Consider the following 21,879-nt stretch of genomic DNA (forward strand, 5'->3'; position numbering starts at 1 on the left):
GCGGCTATTCACCAAGACACCACACAGTTTGTTTGTGGTGCTGCTCATGTGAAGGCATGTATAATTGGTCTGAGCAGAGACTGTCAGAGCGCTATGTGGCTAACTGAGGTTAATTCTGTGATGTGGGACTCCGGGGCATTATACACACTCTGGCATTAGCGCCTGTACTGGACTGGAAAATGAGAAACCACAACATGTTTTTTCTAGTGAATGGACACAAGTGCATCTACCAACACTGCTATGACTTATAGAGGGAGTCTAGAGGCTCCACGAGGTAATAGGAATATTAAAACAGTAATTTGAAAGGACAGACAAACATAATAATTCAGGCTTCACGAAGAATGAAGTGAGGGCTCATTAGAAGGATAATCTCCTTAAATGCTCTCAGAGACTGGAGTCAGAGAGAAACAGAATTGTGTGCTTATTATGCAGAGCGGCCCAAACATGGCGCATTTATCTGATGAAGCCAATGGAGTGTGCGACAAGTGTCTGACAATGACTTTGTGCGCGCTGAGGACACCACCAGGACTTGTCTAAGTGTAATGGGCATGACTAAAGCGTGACAACTGTTTCTGTTAGTGACAACACCAGGGGGGCGCTGGAACACAGTAATGTGATATGGCGCTGCGCCAGGCTGCAGTCTGCAGGCGAAGATCTGTGGACTTTACTAAATGTACACAAATGAGTGTCACTCTTAAGGCTCCCGCCCACAGGCTCACGTTAATGATGAGCTTTAGTTGAATCCTCTCTCACATCTGTGCATTACACCTCTGTGAGACAGGCTCTGCACTCATGTGTTCTGTTTGGGACGCTCTGATAATGGCCCTGTGGGTGTCTTGCCATTGGCAGACAAGCCGCATTTCATGAATACTCAATGAATGAACCAGTTTTATCAAAAGTTTTCTTTCAAAAAGCTTCAAGGACGAAATTCAAGACAATTTTCTGGCAAATAAGTGAGTCCCACTTTTGCTCTTAAAATCATGGTGCTTCAACCAGTCTAAATAACAAATACATTATTGCATCAAGACAAGGCATTTATGTCAAACTGAGTACTAAAGCTATGCATTATTTATCTCATTGCCTTCTAAGGTATATTTATATGAGCATGTAAGTATATTTTGAGAGGAAGGCAGCACATTGTAAGGCTCTGCACTTGCACTTTGTAGGCGATGTTTGCTGTTACAGTATTTTGACCTGATTTGTTCACAGTTTGTGCGACTAAACCAAAAGTGCTGTTTCTGCAGGTTCTGGACCAAACAACAGCTGTCGGTGAGATGCAGGCAAAAAGGAAATCCATTCTGACATCTGGCAACATGCTGCTTCACAACTGAGTGAGACAATGTATAAAACCAACACTGTTCATCAGCACAGGTAATTCAGGTAATTTAGTTAGAAGGAAAATGTAAATCTCAACATTACTTTAAAGTGCTGTGGCAATGAAACCAATCCCCTTCAGTCATTCTAATTCCCCTATGATAAATCAGCTAGGGATGTAGACAATGTAAGAAAAACTAATATGCCAAATGTGCAGTTTGGTTGACTAGAAAACTATTTAAGTCTGTAGCTGATTTTGCCCTGTATTTTGTATAAGGAGCTCCTGAAGTTAAAATCTGCTGCATGATGTCTACAACTAATTTAAAAGTGTTTTATTGTCAGATAATCTGAAAGTCTCAGGTCTCTGAATACTGAAAAAAAAAAAAAAAGTGTACAAAATCATTGCATGTGCATAATTAGGATGCTCCAAATGCAAAAGGTAAGTCAAGAATAACTTTGGACCACTGTAAACTGTTTAAAATGAGGCAGTTCTGTTTTTTCACATTTTTAAGATGAGAAGAAACAGTGCATTTAATAGATTAAAACAACAAAAAGGACTATATCCACTAAATCAGCTATATAACATGACTAAGTTGGGCCTAAACCTGAGTAAACCTGCTTCCAGACTGCTCAGACTTTGGGACTGTGGTGTGCGCAGCGTGCCGTGGACTATCTGCTTTTGGGGGAGAGATTACACAGTCTGAGCTGGAGGAGGGCTTCAGAGCGTCTAATTGAAAATCTACAGAAATCCCAGCGTCACAATAAAAGTCCCCCGGAGAATAACAGGTATTAAGCTTGTCCATATTACAGCAGCTGATCTGAGCAGGGACCAGAGGAAGGGACTGGGGGATAGAGAGATATGGGAATTTCCGACTAAAGAAATAATCGTCTTTTCTTATCGGTAAGTCCAGGCGAGAAATAGTGGCGGTACCTGTCCGACCTGCACCCGGCCACCTCCGAGAAGGTGCATCGGTCTTGTACGGGACCTATGAACTAAACGGGACAGGGGCAGTGGCAAAGATATATTCTGTGTGTGGAAGCCTGCAGCAGAGTGGAGCGAGATTTCTATAGTAAAACTGTATTAAAGTTATCATCTTTTATCAATTTAGACAATTATTCTGCTTTGGTTGTTTCAAATTACAATCCAATAATGTAATTTGTTCTTTTAGTTTAATGTTTGAAAATGCACTGAAGAAAGAACATTCCCAATGGAGAGAAAGCAGAGCAGGAAAAAGCGGAATATAGTGGATTTGTTGAGCTGGCGTGAAACAAAAGATACAAGCAAAAACATAGATAAACAATGGACAAGATAGTTCCGAGGGACATCCATTTTGTCCATGACAGGTTGAATGGACTTCAGGCTCAGTTCTATACAAAATAAAAAGAAAACACACATTTTGAACAGAACAGCAGATTAGTAAAGGAGCACAATGTCACTTTTCTGGTGGAGAGTCCACCACTGCCACTTCTTTGCCCACAGTATGTTATTAAAGTATCCATCTTGCATTTATACAGTTACACATTTTATCGCTATAATTGCTTTGAAAAACATGCATTCTTACTATGAACGAGGGCTCTTCTCCACAGATCTGATGTGTAATTTTGCCCGTAGTGTCATACCATCTTATCAAAGCCTGATCCCGTCAGATCTCAGAAGCTAAGCAAGGCTGGGTCTGGTTAGTACTTGGATGGGAGACCACTGGGAAAATCAGGTGCCACAAGGGGGCACCAGTCACAAAAACTTTCATTGTGTCCTTAGGCAAGACACTTCACCCACTAGTATGAATGTGGTGAGTGAGTGATGGTGGTGATCAGAGGGGCTGATGGCGCAGATTGGCAGCTTCGCTTTGTTTGCCCTAGGGAAGCTGTGGCTACAATAGTAGTTTACCATCACCGGGTATGGAACGAATGAATAATGAACTGTAAAGCATCTCTGTGATACTGTTAAGTTTAATGCGTGAAACACCTCAGGCAAAGCAATAACATCTTCACAGTGACAAGCAGGTTAGCACTTATAATAGCTCAAGTATGTACTGTATGAGACTTTGATTTAATTCCACCAAGATTTATGTAAAAAGTAAAGAGAGCAATGTTCGTTCACACCACAACAGGTCTAATGTTATACTAACTTGCCTTAAGTTCTAATCATGCTCCGTCCAAGCCCTTAACAATCTAGGCTACAGCAAATACACTGTCCTGCTACCATGAGGTAATTGTTTGGCCCAGTAACCTACAACAATTACAGACCATTACAAGTCCATTCAATACGTCAAACAGAGACCAGCGTCATAGCAACAGGATATATGAGCCCAGAGTTTACGTTTAGGTTTAGGTTACTCCTCCAAACACTCACCAGGACACCTGATCTACTTTTACTGCACCTATACAGGCACTACCTGTCTGTTTAATCTACTTTGTGAGTGTCAACACGTCACAGTAGTCTGAGCAATAAAATACAGCTGTTTTTCGTGATTAAATAGGCTGAGATGAACAAAAAAATGTCTCTGCTTTAGTGACAATCCCAATTATATATAATATGATATGTTGCATTGTTGAAATAATTTTAATGTAAATGTATCCATAGAGTTTGACAGCATTATTTAGAAAAAAAAAAAAAAAAAAAATCTAAATAAATTCAGTTGTTGCTGTTGTGCTCTTTAGGCCAAACTAATGGAGGAAACTTATTTAATGTAGGAAGCTGAAAAGTTTTTACTCTGTATGCCCTTCAACATCACAATATATCTGTGTGTGTTTTGGACAGGAAGATAAAGAGGCTGAAGATATGATCCAGATTATGATCAAAATGTTATAAATGTAACCTTAGCAAACTGAATGTGGCCGTCAGGACATTAAAAAGTTTAGACAAAATGTAAAACATTGAAGAAGTTACTGGTCACTGGACACATCAGACTTTGAGTTAAACTAATTCTACGTTTTAGTGCTGCCCTGAACAACAACCACAACAAAACTATCAACGCTTCTACGCAGCTTTGTACACAGCAATCCCAGATCTGCGCTCTGATTGGGCGAGGGAGAGGAAATCCTCATCTCAAGTCCCACAATCATTAGCATAAATCACAGTTGCAATTAAAAGCTCGTTTATCTTAATTACTGAACTAATGAGACGCGTCCCGCAGGAGTGAGCGAGAATCTCCGAGGACAGAGACAGAGGAGTGGAGCCGCACTTAAAACATGCACACCCCGCACGCATCTGCCCCCTGCTGTGGACAGACGGAAGGGACACGCGGGCCAGAGAACAGGGCTCAGCGTTCAAACACATGGGAGGTCCTTGTTAACTATGTGTGGCATTGGCAATAGGCAAGAGTAAATGTACAAACTGTATTTAGAAGATATGGGATGATGCACAATGGCCTAGAGGTTAGGCTGGAGCACAAATGCAATCTCTGTGCCAGCACCATGAGATTCCCATTTATGACAAGCTGCTGAAAGTGGAGTTAGGTGGGGAAAAAAAATAAAAAATAAAAATCAGGTCTGTCTAAATTTTCAGATTAGTTTAGTATTTTTTAAGTATTTTTATTTTTATCCGTTAAAAATAGATGGCAATGGTTTTGTAATTTCATGAACTTAAAAGATTTCTAATCAGTGGCTTTTAACATTTATTACTAAAAAAAAAACAGAACTTCTCTTTGAACATAAACCACACATCCTAAGATTATCATTGACAAATCAACTTGATCTCAATTTAAAACTAGAAAAGCACTCAGAGAGCGCAGACCTCCGCCAAGGACTACAGTCCCCCTCATATTAATTGTGTTTTCCATAAATATTTGTCTCGTATCTTTCAATTTGGAATATGAAAGAGGATCCCATTGTCCATCCCTGAGTCAAATTTCATGGGGTTTGGTCAATAATTAACCGAGATATTGAGAAACAAAATTTTTGGCCCCATTTACCACAATGTTAACAAAAATTTCAAAGTGATCCAGAATCCAGGATTTCTTCCGGATCACCCCCAAAATGAAATCAGTTCTTCCTTTTCACATTTCCAACAAATCCTGAAAATTTCATCAAAATCGGTCCATAACTTTTTGAGTTATGTTGCTAACAGACAAACAAACAAACAAACAGACGAACGCCAGCAAAAACATAACCTCCTTGGCGGAGGTAATAAACAAATAAAAACAAGCTTAAAAATACTATACTCATACATTCACAGTTAGGGGTTTCCTCAACAGCCAAGCCCTTCTACATTCAATTAGAATCCAGAGAGTTCTGGAAATCAGACCACAGAGAATAAAAAAAACCTCCATCCTAACTTGGTATTGTACAACCACCACAGCTAATTTGTATCATGTATCAGAAATATGGAAGACATCTCTGAAAATTCTGATAAAATTAGAACAAAATATCAGACTTCTTTTACCTAGAAAAAATAAGACTTGAGTGCTTCGATTGTTGATTCAGCAGAGGTCTGTGCTGTTTCTCAGTCCTCTGTGTTGTTGTTTTTTTTTTCCTTTTTTCCTCCTAAACCGCTATGTTTGTTTTTACTGAAACGGCACATGTTTCTCTGATTGGCCAATCTGCCTGTCAATCACACCCTCAGGGCTCCAGACTCACTCACTCACTCTCATCTTTGTAATGTTTTGTCAAAGTATGTGGTTCAAAGTATGTGGTTCTGGTCAGTAAAGTTAGGGGTGCATGAGTGATATTGGAAGAAATAAAGAATATATATTTTTTGGATTATCCCGAGGACAATAATGTGGCAATCCATCAGATATTTGCCTGTAAATGTTCAAATATCTAACAATAGGTGAATAAGCAGAAAGCACTTTATATCCTATATTTTATACAGTGCAGCTGCGTGTTACTTTTATATTCAGTCAGTTTTCTGCAGCCTTTTGATACGCTTTTATAATACTATATACTTAATATTCTGTTTTTCATATCTCTGAAACAACAATTGCAATATGATTCATTTTTCAATATATCTCCATCTCCACCCACAGTGTCTTGTCTGAAACACACAGCAGCTCGTACCACAGCGCCCCCTCCCTCCTCTGTGCTGGCTCTGCTGCACCCTTCAGCTCCCATTATCTGTCAAACTTATAATGATTGTATCAGGCTACGGGCCCATCTCCATGAGGGCTTAGTGCAGTGCTATAACTCCTGATATTGCACTGACTGGGAATACATCGCACCACCTAATTAATGTCTTTTTAATGCTCTTCTCCTCTAGAGCCTAACTCAGCCCTTCAACTTTGCAACAAACAGTGCACACAACAACACCACATGTGGCAGACGGTAAGTAAGACAAAGTGAACCAGGGGCCTGTGAAGAAGCATGTCCTCTACAAACTCAGACGCTAACATGTGATCGCTCCGCTGCACCTTTAAAGTGCATGACAGGTTAAGCTGGTGATTCTCAAACTGTGGTACAAGGATTCCTCTACAGTTCAAATATGCATCAAAACATCATATTTTGTGAATTAAGAGTCAGTTTAATCCGCTTTTTTAACAGTTGTTCGGGTGTTTGTCCACAGATCTGAAGGTTGGTGGTTCGAATCCCGCTCTCGACATAAACAACATTGGTTCAACGGTCAGATTCACTGGCTCCCCATTGTGTCCTTGGGCAAGACACTTAACCCAGCTCGCCCCCAGTGTCTGAGTACATTGGTGTATGAATGTGTCAGTGAATGGGTGAGTGGTTGATTGATGTAAAACCCTTTGAGCGTCTTGAAGGTGGAAAAGCGCTATATAAAATGTGTCCGGTTTTATTTATTTATTAGGTTCCCATTAGCTCCACTCGAGGGCCAGATGATCTTCCTATTTTGGACCTGGTTTAACCCTAGCACAGACATAGAATAGTCCAGTTATAGACCTGGCTTAGATCCGGTGGTACTAATTCGAAAGGCCAAATATTCCCTGAGGTGGTACTTGGTGTGAAATGTGGGAGAAAAACATTCTTAGACCAATTCTATTTTAGACTTCACTAAGGATTTGCAGCTTTTTTCTAGTTTTTAACTTTGCAAACATTTAAACCTGTCATATGCACCTTTAAAATGCACCATGTGTCCAGTCAGGCTCCTCCGCTCGGCTCTGGGGTCAGACACTGACTCAGCAGATGGCACAACAATGGATATCTTCATCACCAAAATTCCCACACTGACCAGGATTCCCGGGCCACGACAGCCGTGCGGTCCAGCTGGCAGCTCCGGAGGCTAGTGTCCTTCCATCGCGTCCGGGTCAGTCCAGACGGGGGCGCTCAAGAGTTTAAACCGCATATGACAGGTTTTCATGTTGCTCTAATTATTACTCAGTTTGGAGGATAGTACTTGTGGTAAATATTTATCATAGTTTTACATCAATTAAGTGGCAATTTGTGGAAAAAAGTTGGGAAGAAAAGTATCAAATTTTCCAGACTATAAGTTGCTCCGGAGTATAAGTCGCATGAGTCAAAAAATGCGTAATCAAGAAGGAAAAAAAAACATATATAAGTCACTCCAGACTATAATTCGAACTTTTGGGGGGAAATTTATTTGATAAAATCAGAAAGCAGGAACCGACATTTCATCTTGAAAGGCAAATTATAGTAACAACAATAGAACAGAGAACAACAGGCTGTTAATGTCACATATGAATAGTTGTTCTGTTCTGTTGTTTATGTTCTAGTTATCAGAATAAGTTAAACAAACTCTCCATCTCACTCCAAATCACTAAATCCATTGAATTCTTCATCCTTGGTGTCACTTCTGACCAACTCCACGACCTCCGGAGGTAAACTCAGCATGAGTTCCAGTTAAAATTATTCCAGCCTTTCTGAATCCCAACAGAATGGTTTCGGTTGTCTGAAGTCCAGGCTTTGTCAATCCATCCAGTGACTTCCAGGAAAGTTGGCACACCCTCCTGGTTGTCACAAGTTTCTCGCTCACTCCAAACTTTCTTTCTGCTGCTCGATTAGTGTTTTCGGCTGCATATTTCACTACTTGCAGCTTGTATTCTGCAAAATATGATTTTCTTTTGGGGGAATTTGTGTTCAGTCTTCTCAGTTGTCTTTATAAGTTTGTTTAAACTTTACATTTTTAGTGGTACAGAAGTAATGCTGCGATCGACTGACATGATACAGACAGGACAGCGGCTCTTTCTGCAGGAGACATGCGCAGTAGAGTGACAGTGGTACAGGAGTAATAGGAGATGCAGATACTGACAAACAAGCCTAGAGCGCTCTCTCGCGCTGTCAGTATGAAAATTTTAATATATAAGTCGCACAGGAGTATAAGTTGCAGGACCACCCAAACCGTGAAAAAAAGTACGACTTAAAATCCAAAAAATACTGTACTAAAATACAAGGAGTAGGCTGGTGGTGAGTTCTAAAACACAACACCTCCACATATGTCACCAACACGGAAAATTCTATCCAATATGAAGGAATAATTTACACAAACGGCATTTTTTCTGTCAGTTTAAATCAAATTTAAATGAAATAAAAGTGTTAATTTAAGTGCCTATTTTTATTAGTTTGTGCTAATTGCGCAGTTTTTGATCCTTATGGACATTGAGGTTGCTGGGTATGGGCTATGGGATTACCTCTACATACGTCATCTGCTGCCCATGTCCAACCAGAAAGTAAAAAGACAGACTTCACTAAAATAAAAATTAAAAATTAAGAAAGATTATTAGTCAAATCTCTGTTTTGGAGTGAGGAGAGTAGTCTAACCTGTCATATGCACTTTAAAGAAGCATAATCCTTCTCGCGAGCTTTATTTGACTGATAATGTAGAGGCTGCAGGATCTGTGAGGAGTGTGTCCCGCGGGGCGTCAGTGATAATTGTGCTACAAATAAACAGCCCAGGGGGGTATTAGAGCAGCATTACAGAGACTTGGACCGCGCACTGTTTATGAGCTTTATCTTAATCGAAATATACTCCAACGTGAGCCAAACTTTAATGAGTTAAAGAACTGTTGCTGGCACTCTGTATCTGAGTCACTTTAAGTTGTTTTAGGTAACACTGAAACTTGGGGTGTTTTTTTTTTTTTTTTTTTTCCCCTTCTACTTTTTACTTGTGTGGTAAAAAATTGTTGATTTAGATGTTGAGGGAGATTGTACTAACGGCCTTGTCAAATAAAACTTCAAAAACATTTTCTACAATTGTTGAACTATAGCCTCTAGTGTGCCTTAGGTTTTGAGAAGGGTTTTCTGGCTACTCTCTGGCATCACTCAACAACAAAGTCTTATTTTTTGTATAATACTTTTGTTCCAAGCTGTATTTTTGGCAAATAATAGAATATATTTTTAATACTGTAAAGACAAGATAGAGCTGCCTTTCCACTTTTCTACTGGCAAATCATTTTTAAATTATTACACTGATTTTGTCTTTTGAGTTCTTATTCTTATAGTTTTATGATGAGATTCCAGTTGATTATTTAATAAAGTCTTCAATGCCAATCATAGTGAAACAGTAAAAAGATTTATTTTAGACACACTTCTGTTATTCCAAATCATGTTATAACCTTTTAGAATTTGTCAGGTGGTACATTTACGTGGTCAGTGTCAGTGCATCAATGTATTTTTAGAGAAACAAAGTATGGATTTTTAAATACCTCTTCTAATCTTTAAAGGCACACTGTGTAACTTTGTTGGGGGTCTGTCATCTGCGTGGTGTGAGTGTGGAAACAGCAAAATTCCCATATATCGTATCGTTTAATGTGATGATACAGTATTGATATTGTGGGTTGCTATCTTGACACATCACCAAGAGTATTTTTTGGTATATTTTATTAAATTATTTTGTTACAGCGCTACAGTTTTATTGCTTGTTTAGAGGAAGGAAACTCGTTTATGCGACACATTTGATATTTTCATTGTCATTACTGTCTGTACTGTGTTTTTGTTGTATGTGCTGATGTTGCAGAGGGTTTCTTCCTTTTTTCTATTTATGTACTGGTTCCAGATAGATAGAGTCCAGATTCCAGACTGTTAGTATACATTTCCAGATTCCAGATAGTTAGCTGTAAATAAAATAGCTATGTCAGATTCCAGATAGTTACCAGAAGAAGTAAAAGTAAAATATAATTATGTCACATATAATCTCAAGACCCAACTGTTTAGCTTGGCTTTGTGTGTATGTACGCAAAGCGCTCTGTGTTGCATTTTTGTACGAAAAGCGCTCTATAAATAAAGTTTGATTGACTGTTTTGATGATTAAACTGGGTATGCTTCATAGTAACTTTGCATAAGAAGTGGTTTAACAAAAAGTTGTAGTATCACAGCCATGATTTAAACATTATTTTTACTGAACCGTATCAAATCGATTTGAAATATATTGTACTGAATCAAAAGCACACTGTATAGAGATAATTATCGTATCGTGGCCTATGTATCAATTTGCGTATAATAAATTGGATATGTCATTGCTCTGCTCTGGAATGTTCCACAGTATGACATAAAACAGCTCTTACTTACTTTTATTCAATTACAGGTGGTTTTACAGCTCAAAAAAAGAAAAACAGGAATTCTGACTGCGAGTACAGCTGCCTCTCCACAGATCTGACCTGTAACTTGGTCTAGTTTGGTCTCCATGAAGATAGAAAGGTTTAATACCATACTGTGAAATATTCCTAACAGAGCATAACATCCCCAAGTTACACAATGCACCTTTAATCTTTTCTCTTTCATTTTTGTCTTTGTGCTAACAGAGAAATCACATCATACATAACTATTCAAATGACATTTCAATAATTGGATAACTCCCAAAATCGGATGGTAATGATGAGATTATTGCTCATAAACATGGCCATTGTAAACTTTCTTTCTCTAATGTTGACAGCACAAGCCACATGATGAAAAATTGCGGCGAATATAAGCTGACTTTCGCATAACTGCACCAAACAGTGATTAATAGCTTATGGGCAGAGCTCTTTCCCATTCAGTGAGTGTCTGTATTGACCGTAGTGATGAAGACGAGCCCTGTCTATTATTGCAGTGGGATTATGATAAGCAGCGGTCGATGGCTTTCTGTGTGTGGGGAGAATGTAGGATTGATTGGGAGACACACCTGAGATGATCCTGTAGGCGATGGGTCTCGGACGGCCAAGATCCTGGTCAATGGCTGTTATCTTCCGTACCACGTAACCCTGCACACAACAAACACAAAACAGCACAGGTTTCAGCACAGTGTAACCTTTCATCATCTATTATGAACAACGCTGGTGGTTCAAGTGGGTGACTGTAGCATCTGTAAAAGACCCCTGTTTACCGCTATTGGCGCAAGTGCTCACTATTATGTACCATTATGCAGATAAAGAGAGTTTGGCTAGAATGACCTGAAAATACCAGTTTATCCTCCATACCACGTAACCCCGCACACAGCACAAAACAGTACAGGTATTAGATCGATTTAACCTTCCAGTATCTATTATAAACCACGGTGATGGTTCAAGTGGATGGAATGTATCTGTACAAGTGCACAGTTTAGCAGTACTGAAATACTAAGTAGACTAAAGCACCATTTCTTAACAGTAAAGCTGGGGCTCATATTGGGCCACGAGCACAACCTTAAGCACCACAAAATGAATAATACAATTCAATTCACATTTGAAAGGGCATAGGTTACTTAAAACTGAGTACAACCATTGTTTTCTGACCTACATACAAATTAAGTAGAATGTACAAACTTTTTATTTCAGTTTTCAACATTACTCACTTACTACAGGGTATCTTCAGGTTTGACTACCCCAAATTTAAGACTTTTTAAGACCTTTTCAAGACCACTTAAAAAAAAACCCACCAGATCCAATTCTAATAATAATGATCATTACTCACTGCTTTAAATAACAAAAAATGCTTTATTATAAAATTTCATTCGGATACATTTATAGTAGTATGCATTGCTTGTAAAATGGCCAAAAAATAATTTATAACATTCTAAGACAAACTAAGTATTGTTTGTGCATACTCCAAATTAGACGTTCATTCACGATTTTTATTTATTTTTTTCCCTGCATTTAACATTGCACTGCAGCCCAGTTGAGTGTCCAAAAAAAGGCTAATGAAATTTAAGACTTTTGTGAAAAAAAAATAAGACTTGGACAACATAATTTAAGATTTTTTAAGAACTTAATTAAGGAACATGAAATTTAAGACATTTTTAAGACTTTTAAGACCCCGCGGCTACCCTGTACTAGAGCACTGAGGTTAGTTAATTTTCTGACAAACAAAATAAAACCATTACATCTGACCTTTTTATAAAAGTTTTAAATTCCTTTTGATTTGATCATTAATACCATTTAGCATGATAATTTATAGTTTTTGGAGACATCTGGTGGTAATATTGTAAATAGCGACAATTATACACCTTGCACGAGCCTGTTAACATTAATACCAGACATCCACAAAGTAAATTCTATGATTTTGATGCAGATACATTTACATTATGATCTTTAGTGAGTAAAACAGTGAGTACTAAGTATTGCAATTTCATTTAATACATGTTTGTTGTAGATTTCTCTGCCATTTCCCCACTTATATTGAAAAATCCTTTCAAACTCCCTTCAAAAATGGCAATTTCCTTTGACTTCAACATTTCCATAACACATCTTTGAGAATTAAAAAAAAAAAAACACTACATAAGTATCACTATGTTTTATGTGCTATCGCAGTTCCAGTATATTGTATAGGCAACTCTTGAACAAAAAATAAGGCAACCGCATGCAGTACTAGAAGGCTTTTATTGTATGCTACTCAGGAGGAGAGTGTGGTGTTATCTTTACCATCATGTCAAAACCCTGCACTGGTCTCTGAGAGTTGTGAAAAATGAACTAGTTCTGTTCTTCACATTTTTAAGACAATAAAAATCAGATATAGCACATTTAAATCTTTCACTATAGGTGGCACTGCACAGTCCTACAAGAGTACATGAGTTAAACTGTACACCCCTGTACACTCCCAGACTGACTGCAGAGTTTTGAGTGAAGTGGAAAGCGCTGACACAGTTGCAGACATGTGTCACTTCCTTGTTCCACGAGGAGCTGAGGGCGTGCAGTGACAAAGAGCGTGTCAACTGTTCTCAAGGCTCAACACATATTTACATGGAAAACTCCAGCTCTGGTCCTGTCATAGGTCATCCCTCTGAGGTGCGATCACAGCCCTGTGCTTCTCTGAACAGACTCAACCAACTGGGACGTACTAAAGGAAAGTCTCTTCTAATTTGTATTTTGAATTGTCAAATGTTAATGCACACCATCTTTAATGCATGAATATCAAAGTAAAAGTTTAAAGGGTCTAGTTTTACTGCCATGTCAAATCTCCGCACTGGTCTCTGAGAGCAGTGAAAAGTGTTTATAAGTGAGTAATTAGGAGATTCAGAAAGCATAATGTAAGGAAGGAGGAATAACTTTGGCCCACAAGAAATAAGTTTAAAACAAACTAGTTATGTTTTCTTCTTTTTTTAAAACAGTAAAAAAAATTACACCAGCACAAAAGTAAACCATAAGCAAGACTTTACAAACTATACATTCTTACAGAAGAACTAGTACCAGATCTGTACCACTGCTGAACTAGATTAAAAGTACCAAGACCAGGACAAGTGCTAGACTATGTCAGAAAGAAAAAAGTCTAAACCAGAACAAAACCACTGGACTGATGGAACAAAGACTTTTAGGACAAAAGCAGGACATAGAAAAACAGACATTCTGACTGTGAGCAGGGTTGCCTCTCCACAGATTTGACGAGTAATGCTTAGTTTCCATAATGATAGAAAGGTTTAATGCCATATACCAATGCCAAAACATTTCAGACAAAGCAATAACATCTCTGTGGAGAAAAGCAGGTGATGGACACTCCACCAGAAAAGTCACACAATGCGCCTTTAAACCAGGCTAAACAAGTAGTAAAAAGCATAATCTGAAAACAACAAGAACAACCAAACCAGATTAGGATTACTGGGTCTAGAATAAGACACACCATGTGACTAACAAATACATCTTAAAAAGACTAAATTGTGATTTGCACTTCTCAAAATCTCATTAGGTTAAAATAGCAGAAATCATACTTTGGAACACTCTCCATGGAGACAGATGAGCTTTAAGCCGTACACTGGAATATTATGGCCAAAGGAATAAGATTTTTATGGAAACAAACAGGAGGAGGCCCCCCTTCAGGCCAAATGAGTCTGTTTTGTGAAGATGCAAATCCACTCACAGTAAGAATGCATGTTTCACCAAGTTTTTAGATGCAGTAAAAACATCCAAAAGGAAAAAAAAAAAGTTTAGTATGGCAAAATGAGTGGACCCGTGTACAGGGCGCTCTGGATTGTGGGGTGCGTGTCGTTTTTTGATGGGGTTGGAGGCTTATGAGCGCGCCCTATAGTGTGGAAAATGCAGTATAGTTTGGCAAAAAAGTTACACGATGGGGTTGTAAACGTGAACTGTGTAATTTTTCTGGTGGAGGGTCTGTCAAATATTTTTCTCCATGGAGATGTTCTTGCTTTGTCTGAGATGTTTCACAGTATGGAATTAAACCTTTCTATCATCAGGGAGTCCAAACCAGGCCAAGATACTGGTCAGATATGTGGAGTGGCAACCAAACGCTCACAGTCAGAATGCCCATTTTTCTAGGTATTTTTGAGCAATAAAACCACCTGTAATAAAATAATTATAAAGTAGTTCTGTTTAATGTCATACTGTGGAACTTTCTAAGCAGGGCAATGACATTTCCATAGAAACAAGAAGCTGACAGAGCAAAAGGTTACACAGTACACCAACACAAAACCCCTTCTATACCACTGGATGTACCCTGCCCCATATATCTTAAGAACCAGAGCTTTTTAGATGCATTTTCTGTGTTTTTAGCTGTTCTAAGTGTGGATCTGGGCTGCTCTCTGACGTTTAAGCTCCTTCTAGGACAAACACAATTTGGCTGTCAGATGAATGAGGAGAAGTGGTCCGGGGGTGGGGGTAAGGATATAGTGCTATGCTACGTGTGTGTTCTGGCGGGTGGGTTGTATTGTTGATTGGACATATTGCACTGCTATGGACAGCTTCACAATATTGCACACATACTTCAGCCTCAGTGCCCCCCCTCTCTCTCTCTGCCTCTCTTTATTTCGGTCGCTAAATCTTTCCCGCCCACTCGAATACTCGCGTCTATGTGTTTTTGCGATGCTGGAATTGGTGTCTCTAAAAGGCTTGTAATTGATTTTGTTATAATTGGTCACTGACAGGAGACGCAGGGGCAGAAGCAGAGCAACATGGCATTGGGGCGATTTGCAGGATCAATAGAAGGTGTTGCCTGTAGTGAGAATATGTAGGCAGATGGAATTAAAGTTGTCTAAAAAAAAAAAAAAAAAAAATCAATACCCACATACGGATCAATACAAAAACTATGAAACTAGATACTCCTTTGCGGGTATCAATACATAGAACATAATTACACTTTTGTTCAGAAATGACACCGCAATGTAAGATATGGGACTGGCAATGTGACAAAAATTTACTTTTTTATCATATTGATGGCTCACGATTTGAAATTAGATTAGATTTTCTTTTTTTAATTTACTGAACAACCATTGCCATTTAACGCAAAAATTCAAAATGATTTCTCCAAAGTCTGAACTACTCCAAACCACATACATACACAGAATATTGGCAGTAGATTTTGATTTAAAAGAGCTGATCCTTGATTAGAAATGACCAGAATTTCATTAATTTGACAGCCCATGGTCAAATAATTAGACAAACTATTCTACACTGAAGGTTATGGTTATTAAAGGTGTGCTACCTGATTTTTTAATTTATGTTTTAAACCTTTGAAAAACAGAACTACTTCATTTTAAACAGTTTGCTGTGGTTCAAAATTCTTCCTCACTTCATCTTATGCCAAGGGTCTCCAACCTGTAGTTTGGGAGCTACCAGTAGCTCCTTTCAAGTAGCTCGCCAAGAATTTTATGTATTGCAGATAATTGGTCAAATTTGATTAATTATCATTGCAAATGTATCATTTTGATGCCTAATCTGGTGCACCGATAAATGGATACAGGTTTATGTTGTATAAGCATCTAACTGTTCCCCATCGAAGGCTTGTAGTGGCTTTTATATTTACTCAGTTTCTTTATGACTGCTGAAATTGGTTAGCCAGATTCATCAACCGGTTTCACTTTGTAGAAACTGTCTGGCCTCGCAGCATTAGAATTTGTTCACTTGACAGTAGGCAGGTACTTTTTTATTTAACCAATCGCTGCTATTAGTTTGTGATGTATGTAATGCACCTCTAACTGGTATATTAAGCTTTTCCCAAATCCCGTAGGAAAAAGGGCAATAACGTCTTTCCCCTTAATATAATTCACCAAACATTCTCTTTTAAATCCTTGATCTCAGGAATCATTGCCAAAACAAAATGTATGGCTCTTCGCTGACTGGCTGGTGCCCGAACTCGCACTTTTGGGGTTTTTGTGAACCGTCTAGTGTATTCCGATTCCTGACCTAGTCGCTGGAAAGAAATTAAATTGAGCAGAGGCACTCTGTGGTGCCAGCCTGTCTAGAAATTGGTAGATCTCTGGCATTTCTCTTTTGTAAAGGTAGCTCACTGGAAGAAAAAAAAAAAAAGGTTGGAGACCCCTGCCTTACGCATTATGAGTGTCCTAATTATTGACCATGATGACTTTATAAGCACTTTTCACAACGCTCAGAGACCAGAGTGGAGTTTTGCGGGCAATACACAACAACTAGCATGCTAACACGCACTTCCTGATAATCTGAGAATAAAACGCTTTATATTTAGTCAACCACAGCACACATCAGACATATTTTGACCCCAAGCGCAGCATATAAACATATGTCTGTACATGGATAAAATGGGTAGAGGCCCTTTAAATAGAAATTGTAAAGGAGACAGATAGGACTTGTGCCTCATGTTCATCAAAAATGTTTTTTTTTCACACCATAATATGAACATTTTTCCTTAGAGTTTGAAATTTTAGTATCATGGCAACACCGGAACAGGACTATTGGATATAAGGGGAGAGGATTTTAATATGGCCACCGTGTCGGATTGAAAATTCTCAGTGGATCAGAGAAATCTCACAAAGCACAAAGCACTTTTTTCCATTTGACTTTTTTCAGCTGTCATTCTGCGGTGGTGTTGAAATGTAGACTGACTGGCACAGCGGGAGAGCCCTGAAACAAAAAGAAAATACTAAAGGAAATATAAAAGCACCGATGATGTACTAACAACTCCAAGTCCAAACAGAAAGGCAGACCTGATGGAGTGATTTTCTGCAGGTTTAGACTTTAGATAAATATTTGTGTCCTCTTTGTTTTAGCTTTTATTTTTCTGGTTTATTCAACAGTGAATTTCAAACTGATTTTAATTATTATACAGGTCGTCCTTCCAGTTGCAGCTTGCTATATCGAGGCTTGGAGTAAAGGTGCACTATGCAACCTTTTTTTATGGTGGAGAGTTCACTCCATGCTTGTCTCCAAGGATAAGTTTGTTTATCTTTGTCTGGAATGTTTCACAGTATGGCATTAAAGTTGTGCACACCACCTGCCGGCTAAGTTACAGGTAAGGTCTGTGGAGAGGCCACCCTGCCCACAGCAAGAATCCATGTTTTCCGAGGTATATTTTTCAGCAATAAAACTATTACAGTTGTCCCTCACTGTATCGTAGTTCACCTTTTGCGGTCTTGCTGTTTCGCTGATTTTTTGTGTGCAATTTTACATGCTTTTTTGCATGCTTTTCCGTGCTCGTATTGTGTTCCTCTCCCTGCATCCAGATTGGCTGAGGGATTGTAGACCTTTGTCAATCAATCGTCTCCGTGCCGTGTCTCCTGTACAGTACAGAATGTGTTCATCTTAACAAATTTACATAAATGTTCGATCGCTAGCCGTGAGATTCTGAAGTGCAACATGACTGGGCAATTGCTGCGCTTACAGTGAGGTGCAGAGCTCTCAGTCGGTCCTGTCTCCTGCGGTCACTTCCAAGCCTGTCCCGATGGTGAGTCCTGGTTCAGTTCTGGTTTAGTCCTGGTTTACTCCTATTTTAGTTCTGTTTAGTTCTAGTTCAGTCCTGGTTTGGTCCTCCTCTTCAGTCCTGGAATCACACCTAGGTTAGTCCTGGGTTAGTTTTGGTTTAGTCTTGGTTCAGTCCATGGCATTAATCTCGAGTTAAAGGACAGGTGCGGTGCTGTACTGCGCGGGTGCAGGTCTCTAAAAATGGACCCGTGCAGGACTCTGTGCTGTAGGGCTCCATTACGGAATAAATTAATCTTCGGTTTCTTACATAAAGAAGGAGGAAAATAACAACAGCAGCAATAAGTTTTAAGAAGGATGCAAAAAGGGTTGTAACTGTCCTGTCTGAGAAAAGTGTATAAAGTGTGTGGTGAGGGGTTTTACAGACTTAAGACATATATTGTAATTGTAAAATATAAAGTTGACTACTTCACGGATTTCACCTATCGTGGGCTATTTTTAGAACGTAACCCCCGCAATAAACAAGGGACAATTGTAATGCAAGATAACTTTAATGCCATATTGTGGAACATTCTAGGCACAGCTATAGCCATGGAGACAAGCAGCAGGTTTCATAGTGCCTCTTCAAATCAATTTTATTTAAATTTAAGATGCCTTTTATTATAAACTTAAAATATGAACAATGATAGTTATATTTGGTGTTTAGAAAGGTACACATATTGAGTTCTTTCAGGTGACAAAAAGACTAAAAAGAGCAACCGTTTTTTTTCTCCTGAACTGCACAAAAAGAGAACATTGTCAGTAAGCACAGCCTCACAAAAGCTCTTAGCCCTGTGTTTACCACTGCCTCCGTCCAGCAAATGTGTCAAATCCTCCACTGATTTGTTTGTTTGTGCATTTAGAGCTTTGGTTCCAACACTTGCTATTTGAATACACCGATTGAATGAGTCCATTTCTTTCCTGTGTATTCTGTTCATTTGGAGCGCGCGTGTTTCCTCTTTCCGCGATGTGACCTTCGCGCTGACAGCTGATGAATCAGAGAGTCAGGGAGACACTGGCGCGGGCTTCGTCACGGCCCGTTAATATGCATGCAAATGTAGCACTTGACATTTCTACTATAGCGCTCGAGGTTCGGGACATGGGGGGCAGAGCGGGTGGGGGGTTGGGACACAATGTAAACGAATGAAGAGCAGAGAGAGCAGGAGAGATATGAGAATGGACAGGATTAAGCCCCAGTGAGTAATTGACATGGTATATGAGAGAAAACATCAATAGCTGGACCATTAGCCACCTGGGACGGAGTACAGTGTAGTAGTGGGACCAAACTGAGCATGTGCAAACTGAACTGAAGTAAGGTCACAAAGGTATGTCTTATTTATAGTGTTAATATTACAAGTGTTAACATATGTCATCTATTTGCAGTTCACATTCATTTCATTAACTTTTTAAATTAACCATCACTGTACAGTCATTAAAGAATCCAATCCACTTTATTTCTACAGAACATTTTATAAACAAACACTGTAATTATTAAAGAAAAGAGAGAGCTATTATGCTTGTGTCTCTATATAGTTATAATACTAGACACCTGTGGATTAATATGTTATAATTTGCACATTTTAAGTCACAATATGAATCTTAAATGACTTAATAAAAGAAACAAGTTTGCTGACTTCTGCGACAGAAAACTATCAGCGCATCCCACTGCATAACTGCACATCACACTAGCGAGGAACGGATTTAGTTTTCATTTGTACCAAAATGACTACACAATGACGTGTGTCGCAGATTAAGAAAATAAAACTGCAGAACGATGTAAGTACAGAGAAGTAGCCTGGGGACAGTGAAAATGGGAGTTGATCGGCAATATGGCGTCTTGAAAATAAGAGATTAAACATCGGTCAAACATGCACAAATCACTCAAAATGCAACTTTGAGATTGTAAATAGTGAGGGGAAACAACTATAACATGGTTAAAAGCTCTAAAAGATCAATCTTGCCACTTTAAAAGCGTGTGGTATTTTTTCAAGAATGATAACATAGTCCAACCCGAACCTCTGATCATGATTGGTAGGAAATGTATCTCAGCCTTGGCATCTCTACATACACAAATACACAGATATATAGGACAGAACGGATTAAGCCCCAGTCCGTAATTGACATGGCATATGAGAGAAAACCATTAGTCACCTGGAACCGAGTATAGTGGAGTAGTGTGACCAAACTGAGCATGTGCAAACTGAACTCACTGAGCTAAGGTCACAAAGCTCCAACACTAAGTACTTCAGTGGATTAGAGATGTCAGAGGAGGATTTTTAAAAGCAAAGCCTGAGTCCGACTGGCCCCAAACGCTCACTATGTAATAATGCACTATCTATAGGTAGAGTGTACTCAGGGAACACGTTTGGTTTGGTTTTGATCCTGTTCATATGCTGCATAGCCACTTATAATAATAATAATGATACTGATGTAGCCTTATATTTTTATTATATTTGCACTGTATTAGATTTAAGTATATTTTCTGAATTAATTTAATTTCAAGTTATTTATCTAGATTTTTGAGTGCCTATTTCTATTCTATTCCCCACTGTGGGACAAATAAAGGCTATCTTATCTTACTGTTAACATAGTAAAATTAAATCAGATGATTAAATTGCAGATACATGTTCAAAGTGGCAGAATACGTAAATGTATTTAATTGTTTATTGACTACATTGATCACAGAGAGCTGCAAACTGAAATGCCCTTTTGGGATGAATAAAGTTATTGATCTATTGATTGACTGAAGGTTATCTGCAAAAACAGGATTGTTCATTGAGAGTTTATTGTAACATTTAAATGTAAGAAAATATCCAACATGTACTATTTTGAATCTTGAGCAGTAAAATGTTTCATAGTCAAAACAGGGGTTAAGGTTTATTTCATTTGTGCAGATTTCAGTAACTTTGCATGTGAAAGGTGCATTCACAGTTGGTTTGGTCCGGATTTGCACCCTATTTAAGTCTTGATGTAGACTTTGTTTAGTTCTGCACTTAGTTCTAGTCCTGGTTTAGACCTAGTCTAGGTGTAGTTCTGGTTTTGTCCCATGTCAGTTAAATCCCAATTTGATGTGGTGATTTTGTAAGTGTAAACCCTCCAACAGACACAATCTCCAGTTCTGAAAACATTCATTAGGGGCCATTCAGGAGTCCGTACATTGTCACTACACTCATATAAGCCATATCCAGGGTTCCCACTCTTTTTCAGTGACAAAATTTCAAAACTTTTCCATAACTTTTTCATGACCTAAAGAAAAAATTCCATGACTTTACGGCACCTACATGTGTAGAATTGAACATACTTTTAGGGCTAAATATGAAATGTTAACCCTTTCCACTCGCCTTATGGTATTATAGTTTTGTAATATTCAAAATACTGTCAGTGTATTTATTGTCATCTCTTTTAAACAGAAGGCACATGTGTTAAGAAATAATCACCTAATGATAACAGAACGCTGTAGTTGCATGAAAGAGATACTAAAATTCCATGACTTTTCCAAACCTTTCATTGAATTTACAAAATTCCCTGACTTTTCCAGGCCTACAATATGACAGGTTAAATTTCCATGACTTTTCCAGGATTTCAATGACCGTGGGCATCATGC

General features: G+C 38.6%; 1 protein-coding gene and 1 pseudogene across 1 annotated transcript in view; one reads left to right on the top strand and one right to left on the bottom strand.

Moving 5' to 3' along the window:
* The window catches only part of cdh23 (cadherin-related 23), a 328,046-nt gene that overhangs the window by 172,755 nt on the left and 133,412 nt on the right, over positions 1-21,879 (bottom strand). The window contains exon 10 of the mRNA XM_055162881.1: positions 11,327-11,405. Coding sequence (XP_055018856.1) covers positions 11,327-11,405 — 79 coding nt within the window. The remainder of the gene's footprint in view (positions 1-11,326; positions 11,406-21,879) is intronic.
* On the top strand, positions 2,922-3,038 carry LOC129411646 (5S ribosomal RNA; annotated as a pseudogene).

This window comes from Boleophthalmus pectinirostris, unplaced genomic scaffold (assembly GCF_026225935.1).
Source record: "Boleophthalmus pectinirostris isolate CB_2022bp ecotype Guang Dong unplaced genomic scaffold, ASM2622593v1 HiC_scaffold_5, whole genome shotgun sequence".
Classification (NCBI taxonomy): Eukaryota; Metazoa; Chordata; class Actinopteri; order Gobiiformes; family Gobiidae; genus Boleophthalmus; species Boleophthalmus pectinirostris.